The following is a 20,862-nucleotide window of genomic DNA, read 5'->3' on the forward strand; positions in this document are numbered from 1 at the left end:
GGCCACATGTTTCCAACTTCCTAAACCTCCTTTGATATAATTTTGAAGACCTTTGGCATCCATCTGGCCCTGGGCTTCACATTTGCCAAGAAGAGTCTTGGCTTTTATAGCATTCAAATGTTTTTCTTCTCAGTTTACTTTTGTCTCAGATACTAATGCTCTCTGCCAAATTCCCTCAAGGTCAAATCCACATTATTATGGGTTCCATTGTCTTGAAGCCTTTCTTGTTTGCAAATTCCATTTTTCCTAATTTCAAAATATAATTATAAATAATTCAATCACATTGAATTGGGCAGTGGATGTGTATACTGGCTACTTTCCCTTTATCCCTCTGCTCCTCAGTGTTTATTCTCTTCTTAATATTTCTACCTTCTGGCTCTCTATGTGTGGCTGTATGTTGTCATTAACCAGGAAGGACTGAAATGAAAGAAAAGAAAATATGTATTCATGCTTGGAAAGGACACGAGCTTAGGAGTAAATCTACTGCAGTTTGAACCTCTACTCAATCTATTGGCTGTGTGTTCATAGGAAGTGATCTAACCTCTCTGAGTCTTTTTTTTCACTAATGGAGGTGATGGCCAACAACTATGAGAGTCATTGCAAGAATTAGATATGTAAAGGTCAAGCAAGAAAACTTGTGATATGTACACAGTTCAACACCTTGCACTACAGCTACTTTGTGACTTGTGATGGGGGCAGTAAATTTCAGTTCTCTTCCTTCCTCCTTTCTTCCCTTCCTTCCCTCCCTTCTTCCTTCTTCCATTTTGCAAGATTTTTCTGTCTACCCTGACCAACGATGTGAATCCAGCAATTGCTTAATGAGAGAAAAGGATGGTACTGGGTTGGGGACAGGAAAAAACAAAGGTGCCTCTACTCTAGAGCCTAAGAAAAGAGCTCACATTACATGCTCTATTTCACTTGCCCATCGCTCTTCATACTCTTCATTTTTCCATGTACTCACGGGTCTCTGGACCCCTAGAAATCCAAGAATCTGGTAAGGCTGCAGTCAGAATATTTAGAGAGCCTAAGAGAACTCTACCATGATTTCAGGAATAAAAATTGTCTTCATATAAATCACTTAGAACCCTGTCTGGCATATTGTCTGTACTGAGTAAATGTTGGGTATTATTACTGCGATCATTGGTGTTATGATTATTATTGTTGTTCAGGACAACATCTCAGTATGCACAACAGAAGTTGTAAGGCCATCAGCTGCCTCGTTTGCCAAATGCTCACCCAAGTTACAAATGATAGCGATTGTTGTTTCTTTCAGCATTTCTCAGTCCCCCCTGTCATTTCCCTCCCCGAAACATTTCATTCTGCCTTTTCCAGAACAAACATCATTATAATCACTTCTTGTTCACATATCTGATATCCCCATGGCTCTTGCTGCTCTCACTGGTAGTAGCAACACCTCTGAATTTACTACCATCTGCAAATATCATTAGCTATTGTTTATTCCCTCTCCCACACTATTAATGAAGATGTTAATTAAGACCAGAACTAACACTGACCCCAGCAGCAATCCACTAGACATTTATCCAACTGGATAAACTTCTGTTAGTCATTACCCACCGCTCATAGACATTACCACTCCTCCATTCCCTTCATCTGCTAATTTGTAAGAGACCAGGGGAGAGAATTAAGGGAGCCCAGTATTATTTAAAAATTAACACTCTGATACTTAGGGTTTTTGGAAAGGGATTTGGTGGAACATCAGAAGGATGGTTGTCAGTAGTATGCATGAGTGAAGTGTGCCAGGCTCCAAAAGGATTTGGTAATTGCCTGGCTAAGCTTATGGGTTTCTGAGAATTTGACAATACACTGTAAGGCTGGAGTCCACCAACATAAATTATAGAGTTTTCTTTTCAGCCACTCCCATTTAAAGATAATCAGACTAAGGCCCAAAGACTTCTCCAAGATCACTTCCCTCGTTAGTAATAGACCCCAAAATGGAACTTGGGGCTCTCACTTTGAGTCCCACTCGAAGTCCCACTCCGGGAAGAAGCGAAGTTGATCTTAACTTCATAGATGTTCTGCTTAGACACCTGCACATCATCATTTGGCCACTAAATCCTAAATGTGTAGATTGGAGCACAGTGGCCATCAACTTCATCCATTCATCTTCAGCCAACCACGTATGGTAGGCGTTCCTTACGTATTTTGTTAAAGGCAAGAGCATTATTCACCACGATGCCCTGTTCTCTCAACCTATAAATCAGTGGTTCTCAGCCGTGGCTAAACATTAGAATCACCCAGGGGAGCTTTAAAAAAATACCAATGCCCACACCACACCCCTAAAAATTCAGATTTAATTGGATTGAGGAGAGACCCAGGCACTGGTAACTCTTTTAAAAGCTCCCCAGGTAATTCTAATGTGCAGCCATAGTTGAGAGCCACCCCAGAGAATAAAGTGTTTCTCCAAAGAGTCCTAAGTTGGGAGGCTTCTTGTTGTATAGAATAGGGTCAATACAGAACTGTTGTACCTTAGCAAATAGGAACAAACCTTTCTCTTAAACAGGAAACTGACCTCAAACTTTTTCCTGGTGAAGAATGCAAATTACATTACCAACTTAGAATGATGTATTTGGAATCTAGTGATCCGGTAGTGGGTGTTTACACTGGGCAATTTCTCCAGACTTTAACTTTGCAGGCCATAGTGCCCACCTAAAAGCTCTCAGGTGGTCCCAAAGTGAGCTACTGGTTTAGTGTGAAAGCTGGCCCACTGGAAGCAAAGTCAGGCAAAGGACAGAGGACTTACCAGCATTTGAAGGGTTTGCTCTTTAGACATTAATACCCATTGTACCCAATGCAGCAACAAATGCCTTCCTGCCACTGGTATGGCAGTGGAGCCTTCCTGGATGAAGAATGTAGGTCAAAGACAAAATAAGGAAACATAATCTCAGGCTTCTGCCTGGACAAGAGCCCAAGAAGAATAAAAGACAAGACTTTGGAAGGCTTCAGAGGCTGCTAGTCTTCTGGCATTGCACTTTGTGGTCCCTTCCATTTTAGGGGAACATCTCTCCATGACTAATTGCCCAACAACACTCACACCTATCAGAATTGGGGAATTCATGGTGCTCGCGTTCGCTTGTGCAAGTTTTTCACTGACCAAAGATGCCTGGTACATGGGATCTGAATGCTTCCAGGAAGGACAAGATGACTTTATTTGTAGTTCACAGAAAGAGGTTGCTTGGAAAGTGGAATACCCGAAGAGGGATAAAGACACAACAGTTTTCCACATCCATGTCAAAAGAAGCAGAGGCCTCATGATGAAAACAGGGAAGAAGAGAGAAGGGCAAAGAGATGACCAAAAGTGTTAGGGGCCACAGGGATTGCCACCCTCCCTGAGTATGCTCCAGTGTCAGCACTTCTCGATGGTTGTTAAGGCTGGGCTAAAACAGGAAAATGTACAGGAAGCCAGTGAAATGTGGAAATGGAATATCTGTAGAACAGACAATAAGACCCAGGGAAAAAGGAAGTCGAAGGTGGGAACATATTTTATGTGCTCATTCTCCCACCCACTGAAGTTGGGGCCCCAGCCATGGCTCACGGGCTTGCCTGCTGCTGTTACAACCCGGTTCAGCTTCTGGGAAAGAAAAAGAAAGAGCAGGGGTCCCGGCAACAGTCACTGGTGGAGGGCCAGGACGGGCGCCTTCACCCGTGACTGCTTCCAGATGCACTGAAGTGTTGTCCCAAAACACGGCTCAAGAAACAGCTTAGGTAGAGAGTGACTCCACCAGAGGAAAAAAAAAAATCAGTCACTTTGACAAGGTCAAAATACCAAGAAAACAGCATTCCCAATTGAAGAGTTATGGGTCAGGCCACACTCCATTAGAAAATGCTCTTTTCTGCTTCTCCCTCAGACATTTTGGCTATGACGTGATTTTTAATAAGGTCTCCCCAAACAGCAACTCTCTGGGCACATGGTCTCAGCTAAAAACATGTCAATGGTTGAATGTGGGGTAAGGGTTCTCTCCCCTTACCCATGACAAAAAGAAAGACTCTAAAGGAGGGAGTTGAATAATGAAGCTAAATAATCCCATCTGAGAACAAATGGTCCCAGGTGGTATCTGTGTACAGAATTAGTGGGCTGTGGTGTGGTCTGCACTGCTACAATATTGGGACTCAACGGGAAGCAAAGTTTCTCTTAGAATCTGAAATTTTGGGCTATTTGGATGGTTTCTGCTTTGCTTGTACCTTGGAAAGGTAGCCAGGGAGGAAGCCAGTGGAGTGAGAAGGAGGGAAGGAGGGACAGAGGAAGGAAGGAAGGAAGGAAGGAAGGAAAGAAGGAAGGGAATGAAAGGAAGGAAGGAAAGGAAGGAAGGAAGGAAGGAAGGAAGGAAGGAAGGAAGGAAGGAAGGAAGGAAGGAAGGAAAAGAAAGAACTGAGGGAGGGAAGAAATGAGGGAAGGAAGGAAGTCTCATTTACCGAGCATAGACATTTGGCTTTTCCATACATGCTATTCCATGTAATCTCTAGAACACCACTGTGAGGTAGATATAGTTGCTTAGCTAATAAGTGGCCAGGTTATTTACCTGCTTTCAAAATTCTTCCCTTTTCCTCTTAACAACCAGTTTCCACCAACTAGACACACATACATGTACACCCGTGTTTATGCATGTGCACAGGTGCGTTATTTTCCTTAAGTGGTTCTTAACATTGTCCTATCACCAAGCAACCAAACAATGAGGATAAATTTCCTATTTCTGTTTTTTATGCTCTTCTCAGACTATAAATGGTTTTCCTCTCTTCAGAGTTACCCTTGACGTTGTTTTCATCTGTCTGTCTGTACATTGTTGAAGAAAGGAGGAGAAGAGGGAGGGTGGGGCTTAGGGAGATCATTTGCCCTGGTTCTTTGCTTACTGGGCACAAACTGTTTTCGGGGGTGCCACCATTTTGCCAAACCCATACCATGCAGCTGTGGGAATTCTCTAATCTGTTTTAGATGAACAGTTCAGTCCTGTTTTACTCACAACTTCTTGAGAGTTGATATCTCCTCCTTTACTGAGAAGACAACCATCCCTAGAGAAGCTTCTTTTCAAGCAGCCTTTCTATACCTCTCTGAAGGAGAGACTGCAGACCTCGTCCCCACTGCCAGGGGCCTCTGCCTTTCAGAGTTTCTCCTGGGGAGACCGAGAGGGGCTGGAGGTGGGAATGTGCATGATGAGGCTGCAGGCTGCCTCCCCACTGGTCACCTGCTGCCCAGGAGAGGAGAGCCATAGCCAGGTGTCCCCTGGGTCTCCCTGGAGCAGACACAGATGCTTCAGGAGGAGAGATGCTATCACAAAAGGGTTTATTAGAAAAAAAAAAAAAAACATGTGAAAGGGGACAGGGTGTTGGCAGGCACATTTGCTCCACACAGCCTCTGCTGTCTGCAGCCTCCATGTATTGATTCTTTTCTATCTCCACTCCCCACTTTCCGAGTGTTCATATTCACTCCATAAAGGAAGGCAATCCCCAGTCAAAAACGTTTACAGTATTTTATGAACATTTGGTGGAGAGGAGGGAAGTGGAAGGAAAAGGCTGGACTAGGGGAGCATGGGGTGGGGGTGGGGGGTGATAACGGCTGCCTGAGAGAGAGGAAGAGAGAGGGAGAGAAAGGGAAGGCAGGCATGCATGAGAGTCTCAAGCAGCGGCCAAGAAGCAGAGAAAGGGCTGCTGGGGACGAGGAGGGGGATAGTGTGCCAAAAGCCTTATAGAAAAAGAGCAAAGATCTGAACAGGAGGAATGGTTAAAAACCGAAGTGCAAATGGACTTTGGGATCCTCCCCGGGAAAAGTGCTACAAACAAAATACAAAACAGGACGCTGGAGCCCATGGCAACTCAGAGTAACACAACTCCTGAGGAGGCAGTTTGAAGATGCCACAGCAATGGCTTAGCAAATAGATAAATAAATGCCAAAGAATGCTAATATGCTGAGGGCCTTTAAAGAGAGAGAGACAGAGAGAGACAGAGAGAGAAAGAGAATGGAGGTCTGAGACACAGAGCGACATCAAGTGAAAGCAGAAGCAGAACAGAGACAGGGACAAAACACACACACATAGCCAGACCCCAAGAGAGGGACATGGAGAGAGTCACACACAGAGAAAGACAGAAAGGGCTGGGGGGGGGGGGGGGGGGGGGGGGNGGGGGGGGGGGATGGGAGTGGGGCGAGAGGGAAAGTCTCCAGCCAAATGCGGGAGATTTGGCAGGTGGACAGCAGCAGCCGGCCAGGCAGTCACTGCACTTGCTGTGTCTAGTCTATTGTTGTCTGGAGGGGGGGAGAGGGAGTTGTTTGTTTGTTTTGTTGTTTGGCCTCTTTGTCTCTTTTGTTCCAAGCAGTTAGTTTGCTCCTTTCCCAGACACTGGGCTGAAGGAAGAGCTTTATGGATTTTTCTTAAAGGGACAGGATTAGCTAGTTTACCAGTAGGGCCTTGGTGATCCCTCACTCCTAACCAGTTTCTACCTAACTGGCTATATATGTAAATATTTTAAAAGATCGGAGTAAGTATGGAGAGGTAGTATTTTCGTTGTTTTTGTGACTGGTTAACAAGAATAAACGGGTCAAGTTCACTCTCCCCCTCCCCCCCCCTCCAGGGTTGCCAGCACTGCCAGGGGAAGAAGGAAGGAAAGACAAAAAGAAGAAAACCCTACAAACAAAAGTAAATGGAGAACATACATAAATAGCTCCAAACACTTGTACATGTTCTATCCCTCTTTTTTTAACCTAGGCATCAGGATGAGAAATATAAACTTGAGGCTTTAAATAACCACCAGCAGAGGGGCTTTGAAGGGATTGGAGTGACTGGGCCATCCCTCCCCTGATCCGATAATCTCCCCTGGCCTCACACCCAGACCTGTTTCCTGCGGGCCCTTCCCAGGCTCTATCCCAGGGGACAGACCCTGGGGTGCGGGCTTGGGGACTCTGTCTTGGGTCACCCTTGGGGCTTGGCCTTCTGGAAGGAAGGGACTGTTAACACACTCAGGCTGCCCAATGCCCTGTCGGAGGGTACTGAGTCACTAAGCTGACCCACTTCTTATTTGTTTGAGGGGGGTAGGGGAAAGGGGTATCCCAAGAGCCTCTGACTTTTTTGTTTCCGAGGAGACTCCTAGCTTCTTGTCCTTCATAGTAATTTAAATCAGTTTTAGTCTAAAGCAGACAGCTTCTGAAGGAAGTGAAATTTCAAAACACTCCCCAATTCATCCACGTTTGATTCTGAATCCATCTCTAGGCCTCCCTCCAAAATAATGCCCAGTCCTTGTTCTTAATCCTAACTCCTTTTCCCTTTGCTTGCCTTAAAATCTTCCGAAGAAATCTAGGATGCTGGAGATTAAAAATCAGTGCATACAGTCCAAGGGCTTGGGACTTGGCTCCTTGGGAAGGAATGGGGTGTGGGGGGGGGGNTATATTTGAAGCAAAACACAGATGGGAATGGACTCCTGTGCCCTGGAAAGCCCGGCTGCTCACAGTTGGAGGGTGCAGGCTGGTTCTGGGGACAAAGCAGGCTGCCACCTCCGCCCCACCCTCTGGGAGTTTGGTACTTCTGTCAGCCCCTCAGGTTTAGGGGCGGCAGGGTGAGTTGTTACGAAGCAAGCTGCTTACACTTATACCGTATCCACCGCCCCTCCCACCATAACTTTTCTCCTCTCGACCACCGTCCCCCTCCTTTTTCCAAAGGTGCCCCCCCTGACCCCCCCCTCCCGGCCGTCGGAAGTTTTTGCTTCTGCAAAGGTGCCATTTGAAGGGGCCAGGAAAGTCCCGCCTTTCCAGGCCGCCCCCCCCCCCCACAGCCTTGGTGACAACGTGGGCCAAGACATGCAGGGACCGACTCGGCGTCTGGGGGAGGGGTGCTGGGGAGCCAGAAGATGTGACCTTGGCTCCAGGCAGGCCCAGTCCGAGAGAGGCCTGTGGGAGGCGCGGCCAGAGGGAGCGAGGCAGCACGCGGGACACGTGTTTGCCCAGGGTTTGGAAAGAGAGCACGTTGTGGGGCGCGGGGACTCCTGAGACTCTCGGGGGAGGGGACATTCGTAGCCAGCTTCGCTTAGGGTGGACGTCTCACGTCCCAGGTCACATGAGGTAACCGACATCCTCCTAACCTTGAACGTAAACCTGGTTCTGATTTGGGCACGTAGGCGCAGCCCGGCTCAACCCGAGAGCTCCTACGGACGTCGCTTAGGGGCAGGCGTCCTCTGTGGCCAACAACCGGCACGTGCGAAGATCAAAGCGAAGTGCTGGCCATGACCCTGGTGGGGTCAAGTCCGATTCCAAAACCAATCCAGCGGGGTTCAGTAGGGGCCCTGCAGCCTCAGGCCGGGGCGTCCGTCCCGCGCCCTCAGAGGGGGATTTCGTTTCTGTTCCCCGCACGTGTCCCAACGGCGCACCAGGAGATCCAGTTTCGCCGGAACGTTCCCGTTGACTTGTTGGTTTGAAAGTTGAAGCCCCGGGGTAGTAAGGCTGGCCACAAAAATTTCAAACCCCGCTAATCCCAGACAAAATAAAAACATAATAGGCCACAAACCAACAAACTGGGGGACACATTCTGTGGTGGTCTCTCTCGGCTGGGCACACGGAGCTGCGCAACCTGGAGGGAGCGAATCTTTTTACCTCTAATTCCCCGTGTTGTGTGGGAAGACCTCAGGATGGCGTTAGAGCGGGGTCTCCAGGCCCCCGCTTATTCCCGTCTTCTAAACAAGTATGCAAACAGCCCCCCAAGCCGACCGCATCTACTCCGCGGGCGGAGGCAAGGGGCGCCGGAAGCCTGCCTAGAGCCCGAGCTTTGGCGCTGATTTGCCTCCCACCCAGACGCAGGGTCTCCCAGGGAGACGAAACCCGGCGGCAGAAATCGCGGCCCGGGAGCCCCTGGCCCCTACTCGGGAGCCCGCCCGCCGAGCACGAAGAGCGCGTCCCCCGATCCCCACGCCCGGGACCTGGAGGGCAGGGGGACGTTCGAGGCTCCAGCAGGGTCGAATCCTAAAGAAAAAAAAAATCTGAAAAGAAAAAAAAAATAAAATTGAACAAAACTAAACTACAAGCCCGCAGGTCCCCGCCGAAAGCGAGGTGGGGGAGGAGGGGGCGGGAACGGCCGAGGCGCAGAGAGTGGGGGATGCGAAACGANGAGGGGAAGGAGAGGAGACAAGGACGGGTGGTGGGGAGAGGGGAGGCGGCGGTTCTTTTTCTCCTCAAGCCAGCGCCAGCCGAGGCGAACTTGAAGTGGCGGAGCTCGAGAAAACTTTGGAAAGTTTAGGTGGCGCGGTTAGTCGTGAAGGCGCAGGGCGAAGCAGCAGGGCTGGGTGGGCGTTGGGGAGCGGGCGGGGTGCTACGGGGAGGCCAGGTCCAGAGGTGGTTAAAGATCCAAGCGTCCTGGGTCAGGTGCGCCCACGGCCGCAGAGGCTTCGAGGGGCTGACTGCAGGACGTTTCTTTAAGAGATGGGACAAGACAGAGCCGGTAGTTGGGCGGTCTGTGCCAGGGCCGAAAGCACTGCAGGGCGACGGCTCGGAGCAACAGCGAGAAAGGCTCGTCTGCCAAGGCGGGATTGGATCCTCCCGCTCAGGGGCCCGGTCCCCTATCTTCCCCCGCCCAGCGACGGCTGCGCGCGCCAGGGATCTTTGGGGCGACGCGCGCCCTTTCGCGCCGCGCTTCGGGTCTCGGCACACCACGTGCGCCCACGGCCTCGGGCGGGGACGTTCTGTCCGGCGCCGCTGAAACGGAGGGTGCTGCGCAGCCAGGACCAGGCTTCGGCCCCGTCGGGCCCGCACACCCTTGAAGGAGGCAGGCTCAAAGGGCGCAGCCCAACTTTTCCCTGCGCGCTGGGAAGGAAGCGTGGTGCGCCCGCTGGAGCGCGAGGCCGCCGCCGCCCGTTCCACACACGGCCTGGCATTCTGCTTTTCCTCACTGCGCACCAGGGAAAGGCATAATTCAATTATACCATCCAAGTGTCACGCAGCCTTTTCCTCTTTTGCTCTGGAGCCTAGTGTATTTCGAAGGGGGAATCTCCCAATTCTCAAATAAATGTCTTTCTCTCTAAAGCCTGGCTGGGTTCTGTAGTAATCATTGAAGCAAAAAAGACCCAAAAAAAGAAAAGACAGAAAGAAAGCAAAAAGGAAGGAAGAAAGCAGAAAAGGAAAGAGAAAGAAAGGAAAGGAAGGAAAGGAAAAAGGAAAGGAGAGGAAGGGGTGGTGGTGGTGGGAGGACAAATCAGATGTGTTTACAGCCTGAAGCGGCTTATTTGGGCTCATTGAACTCCATTCTAGACCGCGCAGCTCACGCTATTCCGGGAGAAGTTGGAGAATGGAGGGAAAACAAGGTTATTTAAAGTGACTCCCGGGACGCGACTTCCCTTCCAAAACTCCATAGGTGTCTGCTTCTGGGCTCCAGCTTAGCGCGGCTCCGGCGACCCAGCCTTGAATGTTTAAAACGGGCCAGCTCCCGGGTGAAACTACCTGTTGGGAGAACGCGCGGTCTAGACTTTCGGCCCTCCTTTCTCCCGCTCAATCCCCGCAGCGGCGGGATGGTTCTGGGTTTGTCAGGACTGGGGATAGGACTGGAGAGCCGGGAGCAGCGGACAAAGTCAGCGGCGCCTGGCTCTACCCAGCGAGCTGCGGGGGCTCTTTGGAAACTGGAAGCAGTCCCTAGAACGCTGTGAGGGGCCTTTGGCTGCAGGGATGCGCCCAAACTCGCACGATTCTCGAAAATCGGAAACCACGAAGCGGCGCGGTTCGTGCCTGCTTGGTGCAATTCTAACTTTAAAAAAAAAACCAAAAAGCCTCCTGGCGGCTTCCTCGGCGCCCACCCCCACCCCGCACTCCAACAGCCCACAAGTTTCCCTGCACCGAAATTCACTTTACTACTTCTTAAAATTCGGGAAACTCCTCCGTTTGGACGCGCGGCAACCCAGAGGCTGCTTAAAGCTCTTGCACGAGTTGCTTGAGGGAAATCACTCTGCTCTTGCGGGCAAACAGAATCTCTGTATCTTAAAACAACCTAACCCGACGCGAAAGCAGAGTTAGCAGTGACAATCTGAGCACTCTTTGCAGCCCGTTGGGGGAATTTTCAGAGGCTGGGGGGCTGGGGGGTTCGTCTCACCCTAGAACCGAGGGGAAGACGGTTCGGGCAGGGCCCTGGGGCTGGAAGACTCATTTGGGAAGCGCACAGCCCGGGTGTGGCGCGCGCGTTTAATTACATTCTTTAGGGCAAATTCTCTTGCACAGCCTGCACCGACATTACTTCGGGGGGACGTGGGAGGCACAGGCTGGACGAAACCCGGAGAGGTCCCCCTCTAATGCAGGAAAACACCCTGCCTTGTGTCTCCGATGCGGGTTTCTGCTCTTTGATGGCGAACTCCACTCAATTGGGGGAGCCCTGGGACTTGGGAGCGGCCCTACCGCCGGGCCCGTTTGGGGTCCGAGGGTACGGAAAGTCTTTCTCCGTGATTGGGGGTACGGAGGCGCTGTATTTCTCGGGGCATGCGCTCACTTTCTCCACGGTCACAAAGCACTCGGCTTAAAACGAAATGGGGACCAGTATTAGGCCACTGCAGGGAAGGAGCGGGGTAAGCCTCATCTTGTTTAGGATACTCGTTTTGACAGCGAAAACGGCTGGGCTGCGCGGAAGAACGGGAGTTTGTTAATGAGAATTTATTGCACAAGAACGAGAGTTGAGACTTCGAGCTAAAAGACGGCTCAGGACGCTTCCCGCGCGGCAGTCTTTCATGATCCTGACAGTATTAGTCTGTTCGGCCCCTAAGTCACACCCCTATTGCCAGTCTTAAGTGGCATTTCCCTTCCCACTGTGCCTCTCCTGTGCCCACTCATCCGGGCTTCGTGTTGCCCAGGGCCTCTCGGCGTCTGGAAAGACTCTCGCTCACTTGCCCTTCACCCAGTGCGTACGCGCGGGTGGGCTCTCCCCGCGCCGCCGCGCCGCTGCCCCGGACCCTCCGGGGCCTGGGAAACCCGGCGTATTTCCCAGCGCTCAGCCTCTGCGCTCCTGTTTTATTTCAGTTCAATCCCAGGGGCACGGACCCAAGGATAATAAACAATGCTGCTTATTAGAGATACAAACGGGCGCAGAAAAGAACCACGCGGAAAAGCAAGCACAGAGACATTTTAACAAGTGGCCATGCGTGCAGAACTGTCTATGAAAGTGACTTGTCATGCACAATGGTAGGGAATCTCTCCAAAATTACAGAAATTCTCAGAATGTAGGTTTGTCAAAGTATGATGGTCGGAGCTATTTTTATTCATTTGGTTTTGCCTCTGGAAATCAGGCGAGTTGTTGCTACCTGCCCAAGCCTCTCTGCAAGCCGCCTCCCCTCCCGGAACCCCCTTTTAGCCTCTTAGATCGCTAGGCCTCACAAAAAAGAAGGGAGGGGTCTTCCAGGTGTGGCATACTTTGCTACCGTTATTCCAGATCCCTCAAGAGTTGAAAACACTACCTCCCCTTTAGGCAGTGACAACACGGATTTTTTGGGGAAGATGTCATTGTAACTGGTGTGGTCAAGTAATTCAAAGATTCGGGGGATTTTTTTTTTTTTTAATATAAACGCAGATACCTTCTGAGTGAGTGTTGACCCTGAGAGTGGGGGCTGGTGATTCCTCCTGAGATGCGGGTGAAACCGATTTCTGCCCTGCCTGATGGTCTTGGGAAAGGGCCTCCCATCTGCTCTGATCGCCCCCACCCCTTCCAATGTCAGAAAATCTTCCTGCCTGCAAATATTGGCACTTCGCTGCTACTGACAGGCGGTGCTGCTTTAAATAGGAAGAAGACCACAGGGCGAAAAGAAAGTCACAGCCTTCCTGCCCACCAGATTACCTGCCTCCAGTCCCCAAAGGCCAAGCGCTGGCAAGAGAGACTTACAAGGAAAACCTCTGATTTCAGAGTAGGATGGGAAATGAATCAACCGTGTGTTCCAGGAACAAATCTCTATTTGATTCTCAGGAACTGGGGTGCCCCAGAACAGGTCCCCCCTGTTTTAGTGCCTGAGCGTCTGCACTTCCTATGACCCGGTCTCTCCACTTTTCCACTGTTGTTGTTCGGATAAAGGTAATGATGAGGGGAACTTCAGAGGTGCTTTAGTTTAGACCTCCTGGGCAGCAGGTTCCTTTTGACTTTATCCAGAGTGCAGCTCAGCTCAGCTCTGCTGCTGGGGGTGCTGAGGGTAGGGTCTGGCCTCACCACAGCTGGCCCTGCGCCCCACATAGAACTCTCAGCCTCGGCACCTGGCCGGGGCTGGCTCTGACTGGGCCAGGGGCCCCGCTCTTGAAATGCACCCCTTTGCCAAGTGAGGGCATCTCCTTGGAAATGATCATGGGGTCAGCTGCACCCAAGGAATAGCCAGACCCGTCCCTCCCCAGCTCCTACCTAAGTTGATGGCTTTACACAGTATTCATGACTTTTTGTTTCCTAACTTCAGTTCTGTATTATCTTCAGAACTTAACTCAGCAATCTCCAGCCTACCCCAGAGGACAGCTTCTCCTAGGAAAGGAAGGGTTTGTGCCTGATGAGCTCAAGCCTGAGAGGCCTCCTCTGCAAAGACTATGTCTGTCTGCATTTTAGAGGGTGCCTCAGGCACTTTCGGTGGTGAAATTCATCCCACTGTTTTCTGATTCAATTGGACGGTGCCTTATAACTTTATAGAGAAGGAAACTGAGGCACAGAGAAGGGACTGGACTTCCCCAAGGGCATACGTGGTGAGTTGAGCAAAGAGTCTGCACCAGACCCCAGGTTTTCTTGATTTGAAGTCCATTTGCTCCAGTTTTGAGGCTTGTGTAGCTAACAAGACACTACTGTTCGGGAAACATCCACTGTGTGCCAGATGCTTTACATAGGTTGTCATTACAGTAACTCTAAAGAGCATTATTAGCCCCAATAAAAATTTGTAAAAATTATAAGCATAACATATGTATAAATCAAAATATTTCATATAATCCAAAAGGGCATAAACTGAAAGTAAGTTTCTTCCTCTGCCTCCTCTTCCAGAATGATGTTGATATTTTTCGCTCCTTTAGTGGCTCTGTCCATACCTAATAGATGTTACCATTACTTTCTGAATGAGGAGAGGGGGTCTGCCAGTGGAGATAACCAGCTGTGGCTACCTGTCTCAGACCCAGCACCGCCATGACTATCCACATTAGCGGAGGTGAGTGGGGATAACCAAGGAGTGAAGCCACAGATAGGAAGGATCAGGTCAGAGTTCATGTTGCCCCTTCCTCTCCTCTCCACCTGCACCCGCTAATGCTACAGTTTTCCAGGAGCTGAGACCATACGCTCTCGCTCTCGGTGCAGATAACCTGGTGGCTATTTGTGAGGGTTGCATTCCTTCCAGGCCTCAGCGCAAATGGACCGACAGCTTTCCCTGTGTCCCTGTCACCTAGCTGCTGTCACCTCTGTGCTGCCTGCAGCCTGTACTAGCCCTGGGACTGGGGAGAGCCTCTTCAGCTTCAGATTTCACTGCCTGTTGCTCTGGGTTGTTTGCAGGTTCAAATGAGACACGGGGTGTGGGGTTGGAGGGGAGGACTGTAAACTTGAAATGTCTTTATGTAACTAGACCCGCTGTTTTTCAGAGGCCTGGGTAGGGCCTTGTGGCTCTTCAGTTCGAGATGGTGAATGTTCTGGGTTCTTTGCAAAAAGGTGTGCTTGGGGGACATGGGGATTTGTGTTTGGGTGTGTTGTGCTTAGAGGACCAGGTATAGAAGTGTCTTAAAATGGAAAGGGATGTTCATTTTTCTGTGAAACATGGGAACACGGAGTCTTTGGGACCGGGGACTGTGGTGCATATGAGGTAGATTTCCTTCTGCCGGAGAACACAGACAGCCAAGCTGGTGAAGGCAGAGGGAGGCACTTTCCTGCTTGGGGTGCACAGTGGGTGGGTAAGAAGCAGGGCTGAAGGGATGATTCAGGCTGTCCCTTTGGGTAGGTACCCCCCACCAAAAGCTGATGTTAGCCATTCAGGACCAGGAAGGTGAATGCTGAGCAGTGTGAGCTTCCCAGGACCGATCATTTCATTTGTTTGTTACTATTTTTGTGAGTGGAAGGAGAGGGATTTTAGAGGAAGCATGTGATAATTCTGTCAGGAAAAGCAAAATTCTGTATTGGTGGCAGGGGGCAGCAGGGAGGGGGCTCTAAGTGAGAGCAAGTGACAGGCCCCGCTGGGGGCTCCTAGGCTTTGCAGAAGAGGAGCCGCTGGGGAGGGGCTGGTCTCTCTGAAAAGCCCTTCTAGAAACATGCACAAGACCCTGCAAGATGCACAAATCTGAGATGGTACAGAGGGAGAGTGTGAGTGTCCAGGAGGAAGAAAAAAAAAACGGTTTTAAGATAAATGAGGGGGGTTGGGGAGGGGGCTGGTTCCAGAGAGAAACTGTGGAAGGAGGGAAAGTGAGGTTTGTTTTTTTGTTTTTTGTGTTTTTTTGTTTTGTTTTTTTTTTTTGAGGCCCAGCTTCAGAGAAGGCTTCAGACTTCAGAGAGCCTGCCTTCAATGCCTGTGTCAGGACAAAGGATGCTGCGCCCCCTGCTGTCGGACTGGCAGTCAGCACTGCTCGCTGCCGCAGACCTGAGGGTGGGAAGACCAGAGTCCAGCCAGAGAAGTCCACGGGTCAGTCAGATGCCTTTTCTTCTGTATGCTAAGGGAGCTGAAGTTGAAATAGCTTTTGCCTTCTCGTCTCTGGAGTTTCAATCGAGACTGGTGTAGAGAGAGGTGTAGAGGATTTCTGTTGTTGTTTTATATGCAAGTTAAGCCCACAGGGCAATGCCTGTTTTGAAGTAGTCTGGTCGGGTAGGAAGCCCACTGACCTGAGAGAAAAGACATGTATTTGAGGAAGAACAGTGGTCTGGGGCGAGTCACTAAACGTTTCAGAACCTCCCTTTCCTTGTCTTAGAACCAAAGGGGTTAGAGTAAGATGGCTTTTAAAGTCTTGTCCAAGCTCTATCATTCATCACCACACTATTGTTCTCCAAGAACCTGGAAAATTGGACATTATTATTTTTTTTTTAAATGAGCACACAGGTACAAATGTTTCAGCCTGGGTTCCCTGATTCTGAGCAAAGGTTTTTGTGCCCTCTTTTCTTTTAAAAAGGCAAAATATGCCTCTTTTCAGCACAGAAGCCACCCCTTCACCTTCTATGGAGCCTCCTGCAAAAAGCAACAGAGTGAGCAGGTCTTCAGTCTCCGCTCTGTTTCTTTTAAAAATAAAGTAGGAAAGTGTCGTGCTGGAAATTATGCTACTGAGTGTTACATGCGGTAGGTGTGAATATATGCTTCAACAGTTCCAGGCATAAGACCAAAAACGCCCCCAGAATTAGCAGAGTTTTCAGCTATAATCTGGCTAACATTTCTACAAATAGGTACAAAGACCAATTTGAGAGTATGCTCTCTCTAAGGGGCTGTATGCTTGGGATTCCACTGAAATTTAAGGCCATCCCTTATACGGTCAGGTGATTTTAGTAGGATCAGCCCCCAGGAAAAATTCTGTAGTGGCTGAGAGTTTCCTCTCCCAAAACCTGCAAGTCGAATCACCAAACTGAGTAGTCATGTGTACCTCATGGCAATTGATTTCTTCTTTCTACACTGCACTTGAACTCTTCTCTCAATAGAGTGGCTACATTTTGGGTGTTGTTTTGAGGCAACCGATTGTAGCCGGACAGCGAGGATCACCTGAGTAGTCTTGCAGAGGTAGAGGGTGTGTGAGGCCATTGTCCTATACTAGGCAGTGACACTAACTCCCAAACTACAGGAGAGAACAGGGTCCCCTGTGTGGGAGAAGGGGACAGGAGGAAGAATGGCAGGCCACAAGAGGAGCCATGGCAAGTGTCGGGGCCAGGCTAGTGCAGAGACATGGAGCACGGTGCTTCTCTGAGGTGGACAGCTGCACTGGGGGCTGAATTGACCTCCAAAATTTCTAGGTTGAAGGCCTAGCCATTAGCACTGTGGGATATGACTGTTTGTAGGCATAGGGCCTTTAAAGATGCCCTTAAGTTCAAAGGAGGCCGTTAGGGCAGCTCTAATCCAGTGTGACTGGGGAAGCCCTTATAAGAAGATGAGATTAGGACACAGACTGGCACAGTGGGAAGACCATGTGAAGACACACCGAGAAGACGGCCGTCACAGGGCGGGCAAGCCATGGGATGAAGCCTTAGAAAAAAGGGTTTCTACTGACACCTTGTTCTCAGACTTCTATCCCCCAGAACTGTGAGAAAATAAATCTGTCATCTAAGCCACTCAGCCGATGGTACTTTGTCATGGTAGCCCTAGCAAATGAATATAAGTCTCAACTTGACACCAGCCAGTTTTGGGGATCCATTTAGGGGCGCAGACCGGGAGTCACCAATTCTTTAAGTTCTTAGGAGAGGTTATGAATCTTTTGCTTTTGAAATGTTAGGAGCAGGGTACACTGCATGAGCGTGCAAACCTGTGCAGTCCCACAGTCCCCCACGCTTGGCCCAGGAAGGGCCTCTATGTGGTCATCTGGAAATTCTTAAATTTGAACAAGGGGTCTGCGTTTTTGTGTTGCGCTGGGCCCTACAAAGTGTGTAGTTAGTTCTTGTTGACAGTTAACGCAAATTTAAAATACAATGCTGGTTAAGAGTATGAAGGCTGAAACAGAATATGTCTGAGGCTGGATGTAGCATGGGACACTGGTATGAAGTTTGTATCCCCAGTTGGATACAGAGAATCCTTCCATTCTCTAGGGTGCCTGGGTGGCTCACTCCATTAGTGTCTGACTCTTGATTTTGGCTCAAGTCATGATATCATGGTTCATGAGATTGAGCCCTGTGTTGGAGTCTGTGCTGACAGTGTGGAGCCTGTGTGGAATTCTCTCTCTCCCTCTCTTTCTGCCCTTCTCCTCTGCTCACATGCTTTCTGTGTCTCAAAAATAAATAAACATTAGGGGTGCCTGGATGGCTCAGTTGGTCAAGTGTCTGACTTCAGCTCAGGTCATGATCTCATGGTTTGTGAGTTCGGGCCCTGCGTTGGGCTCTGTGCTGACAGCTCAGACCTTGGAGCCTGCTTCAGAGTCTGTGTCTCTCTCGCTCTTTGCCCCTCCCACAATCGTGCTCTGTGTGTGTCTCTCTCTCAAAAATAAATAAATGTTAAAAACTTTTAAATAAATAAACATTAAAAAAAAGATCTCCTATTCTCTGAGAACCCCTGGGAAGGAATTTATGGGGCCCAGACATTTTTCTGGGGGCGGGAGGAAGGGCACAGATATTCTACAGGTTTGATTCCCTGAGATTCCTCATGAGCTAGTGTGGCCCTAAGATTCCAACCCCCACCCCCACTCCCAGAGATGGGCAGTGAGAACTTCACAATAGGAATACTTTGAGGAAAAGCCAGACAGAAGGAATTCAGTGTTTGGTTTGGGGGAGGGGGCTGGGTTGGACCCTGCATATGGTCTGAAGCTGGAAGCTTTTCCAGAGCCATCCATCCAGGGACCAGAGTTGGGCTTTGGAAACCAGAACCGAGAATGTTTATTCCCTAGTATGAACAGTAGGACTCTGAGGGGCAGTGCAGCCCAGCGTCAAGGCAGCTAAGTGTAGACACAGTGAGGAGAGAGGACTGAGAGGACTGACTAGGCCCCAGTGTTCTGCCTGCAGTGTGTGACCAGGATTCTCGCTCGGGAGTGAGTCAGTCCCAGGATCCTTGAGGGGTTCTCAATTGGGCTGCATTAGGAGGGCCGAGCTGCAAGAGAGAATCCTGGCCTGTTTTAAGGCAGACCTGAGCCCTTAATTGTAAGTAAATAATAGACTTCCAGGTCATGGCGCATGCCATACAGTTGATTCTAATTTGGAAGGGGCAAGTTGTGCCCCTGATGAAAGGAATGGAGTCATCAGTGAGTAGAGTCATGGGGATATTCTGGGGAGATCCTGTTTTTAAGGATATACACTGATTTATAGAAGCTCATTGAAAATATTATAGTGGAATGTTTGGTCAGGAGGTCTGCTTTTTGGGTTCTATTTCTGCCCAGTATTGGCTAACTGGTGAGTGTAAATTTTAAAAGAAGTCATTTCTTATTCACATTTGTGCAAACTCCCTAAGGGGAATGAGTGAAAGACTGTTTGAGACACTGAATTTCTTGGAAGAAAGTTGCTATTAGTATAGAGCTTTTTTTTTTTTACCTCCCCATGGCAGGTTTGTAGGACCCATGGACAAACCTTCCCATCATGCAAGGGAGAAAATGAAACTCTCTCCTAACCTTTATGAGGGAAGCTAAAATTCTCTCTTTCCGGCAAGCTTCCCAAGCCTCGTGACTCTGATTTCCAGATCAAAGAGGAAGGTTTTTTTTTTTTATTCTTTATACTTGGCCTATGAAGAGGCCCACAATAAGGCAGGCCAGACTTAGGTACTACAGGGGGAATTCAGCCACACCTACACAGTGCACCCCAAGCCAGCTCCTCCTTTCTCCTGACAGACGGCACCCTCTTCCCTGAAGTGTATAAACAGGACTCCTCCTTTGGGCTGAGCAGACCCTGGCTTCTCAGGGGTAGGGTGAGTGGCCCAATATTTAAGATGATTGAAATTCTATGTGCAGCATTTCTGATTTAACTCCTGAATGACGGTTCCCTTAAATGTGCAGAAAATGAGAGACCTCACTAAAAATTGTAACTTAAAAGACCGTTCGATTCAGAGAAATGAAATCTATGTCCAAGTTTTAAACAAATGTTCATAGCAGCATTAGTCATAGTAGCCAGAAAGGGGAAACAATCCAAATGTCCATCAACGAATGAATGGGTCAACAACAATGTGGTATGTTCACACAATGGAATACTATTTGGCAATAAAAAGGTATGAAATACTGCTCCATGCTACACTGATGAACCTTAAAACATATGCTGAGTGAAAGAAGCCAGCGACAAAGGCGCACATATTGTGTGATTTCATTTGTGTGAAGCTTCTAGAGTAGACAAATCTACAGAGACAGAGAATAGATTAGTGATTGCAGACGGCTGGGGTCAGTGTCCGGGCACTGGAAGATGACACCACAAAAAGACGGAGTTTCTTTTAGAGGCGATGAAATATTCTACAATTAATTAATCGTGGTGGAGAATGAACAACTCTGAAGATGTATCAAAAAAACACTGAATTTGGGAGCACCTGGGTGATTCACTCCAATAAATTTCATCACAATCAAAACCTGCTTGGGCCAGGGGCACCTGGGTGGCTCAGTCAGTCAGGCGCCGGACTTCAGCTCAGGTCATTTTCTCTCTCAGGCCTGGAGCCTGCTTCAAATTCTGTGTCTCCCTGGCTCTTTACCCCTCCCTTTCTCATGCTCTGTCTGTCTGCCTGTCTTTCTCTGTCTCAAAAATAAATAAACATTAAAACAAATTTTTTAAAAAACCCTGAATTTTGCACTTTGAATGGATGAATTGCATCATGTGCAAATTATATCTCAATAAAATTGTTAAAATTTTTTAAAAAGAAATGGTACTTTTAAAAAGACCATTGGCTTATGTCTCTTTTTCTGAAGCTGATCACCTTGGGACACATGTATCCAGGCTGAAAAACAGATTTTATGAGCCAAGTGAAATGACAATGTGAAAAAGAGTGATTTTCCCTTAGGTAGAGATCTGATTTGCAGATCCATGCATATCCACAATGCTTTGCTTGTACCTGCAGCTGCTTTGAGCTTCACTGAACATTTTTTTCTTAGCTTGAAATCATTAAAATATGTTTAAATAGTACTGAAGTGATTTTGTTGTTGTTATCTACTCCTTTGTCTTCCTTTAAGTAGTCGCACCCCAGTTTTCTCTTAAGGAACCACCAACCTCATTTTCAGTTCATGTGGTTTGAATATTGATGGCCCTATGCCTTAGGCTCTGTGAGTCAGGCCTGATCAATCAACACATTTCATACAGTGGTGTGTCAGAGCTGGCTCAGACCAGTTTATTC

At 48.8% G+C, this 20,862-nt stretch overlaps 1 protein-coding gene across 1 annotated transcript in view; it reads left to right on the top strand.

Moving 5' to 3' along the window:
• LOC144232274 (uncharacterized) overlaps nt 1-20,862 on the top strand; it is a 57,184-nt gene that overhangs the window by 20,303 nt on the left and 16,019 nt on the right. Inside the window, exon 5 of the mRNA XM_077765084.1 lies at nt 15,409-15,570. Within this exon, the coding sequence (XP_077621210.1) occupies nt 15,409-15,570 (162 nt within the window). The remainder of the gene's footprint in view (nt 1-15,408; nt 15,571-20,862) is intronic.

This window comes from Crocuta crocuta, unplaced genomic scaffold (genome assembly GCF_008692635.1).
Source record: "Crocuta crocuta isolate KB4526 unplaced genomic scaffold, BGI_CrCroc_1.0 scaffold687, whole genome shotgun sequence".
NCBI classification, from domain to species: Eukaryota; Metazoa; Chordata; class Mammalia; order Carnivora; family Hyaenidae; genus Crocuta; species Crocuta crocuta.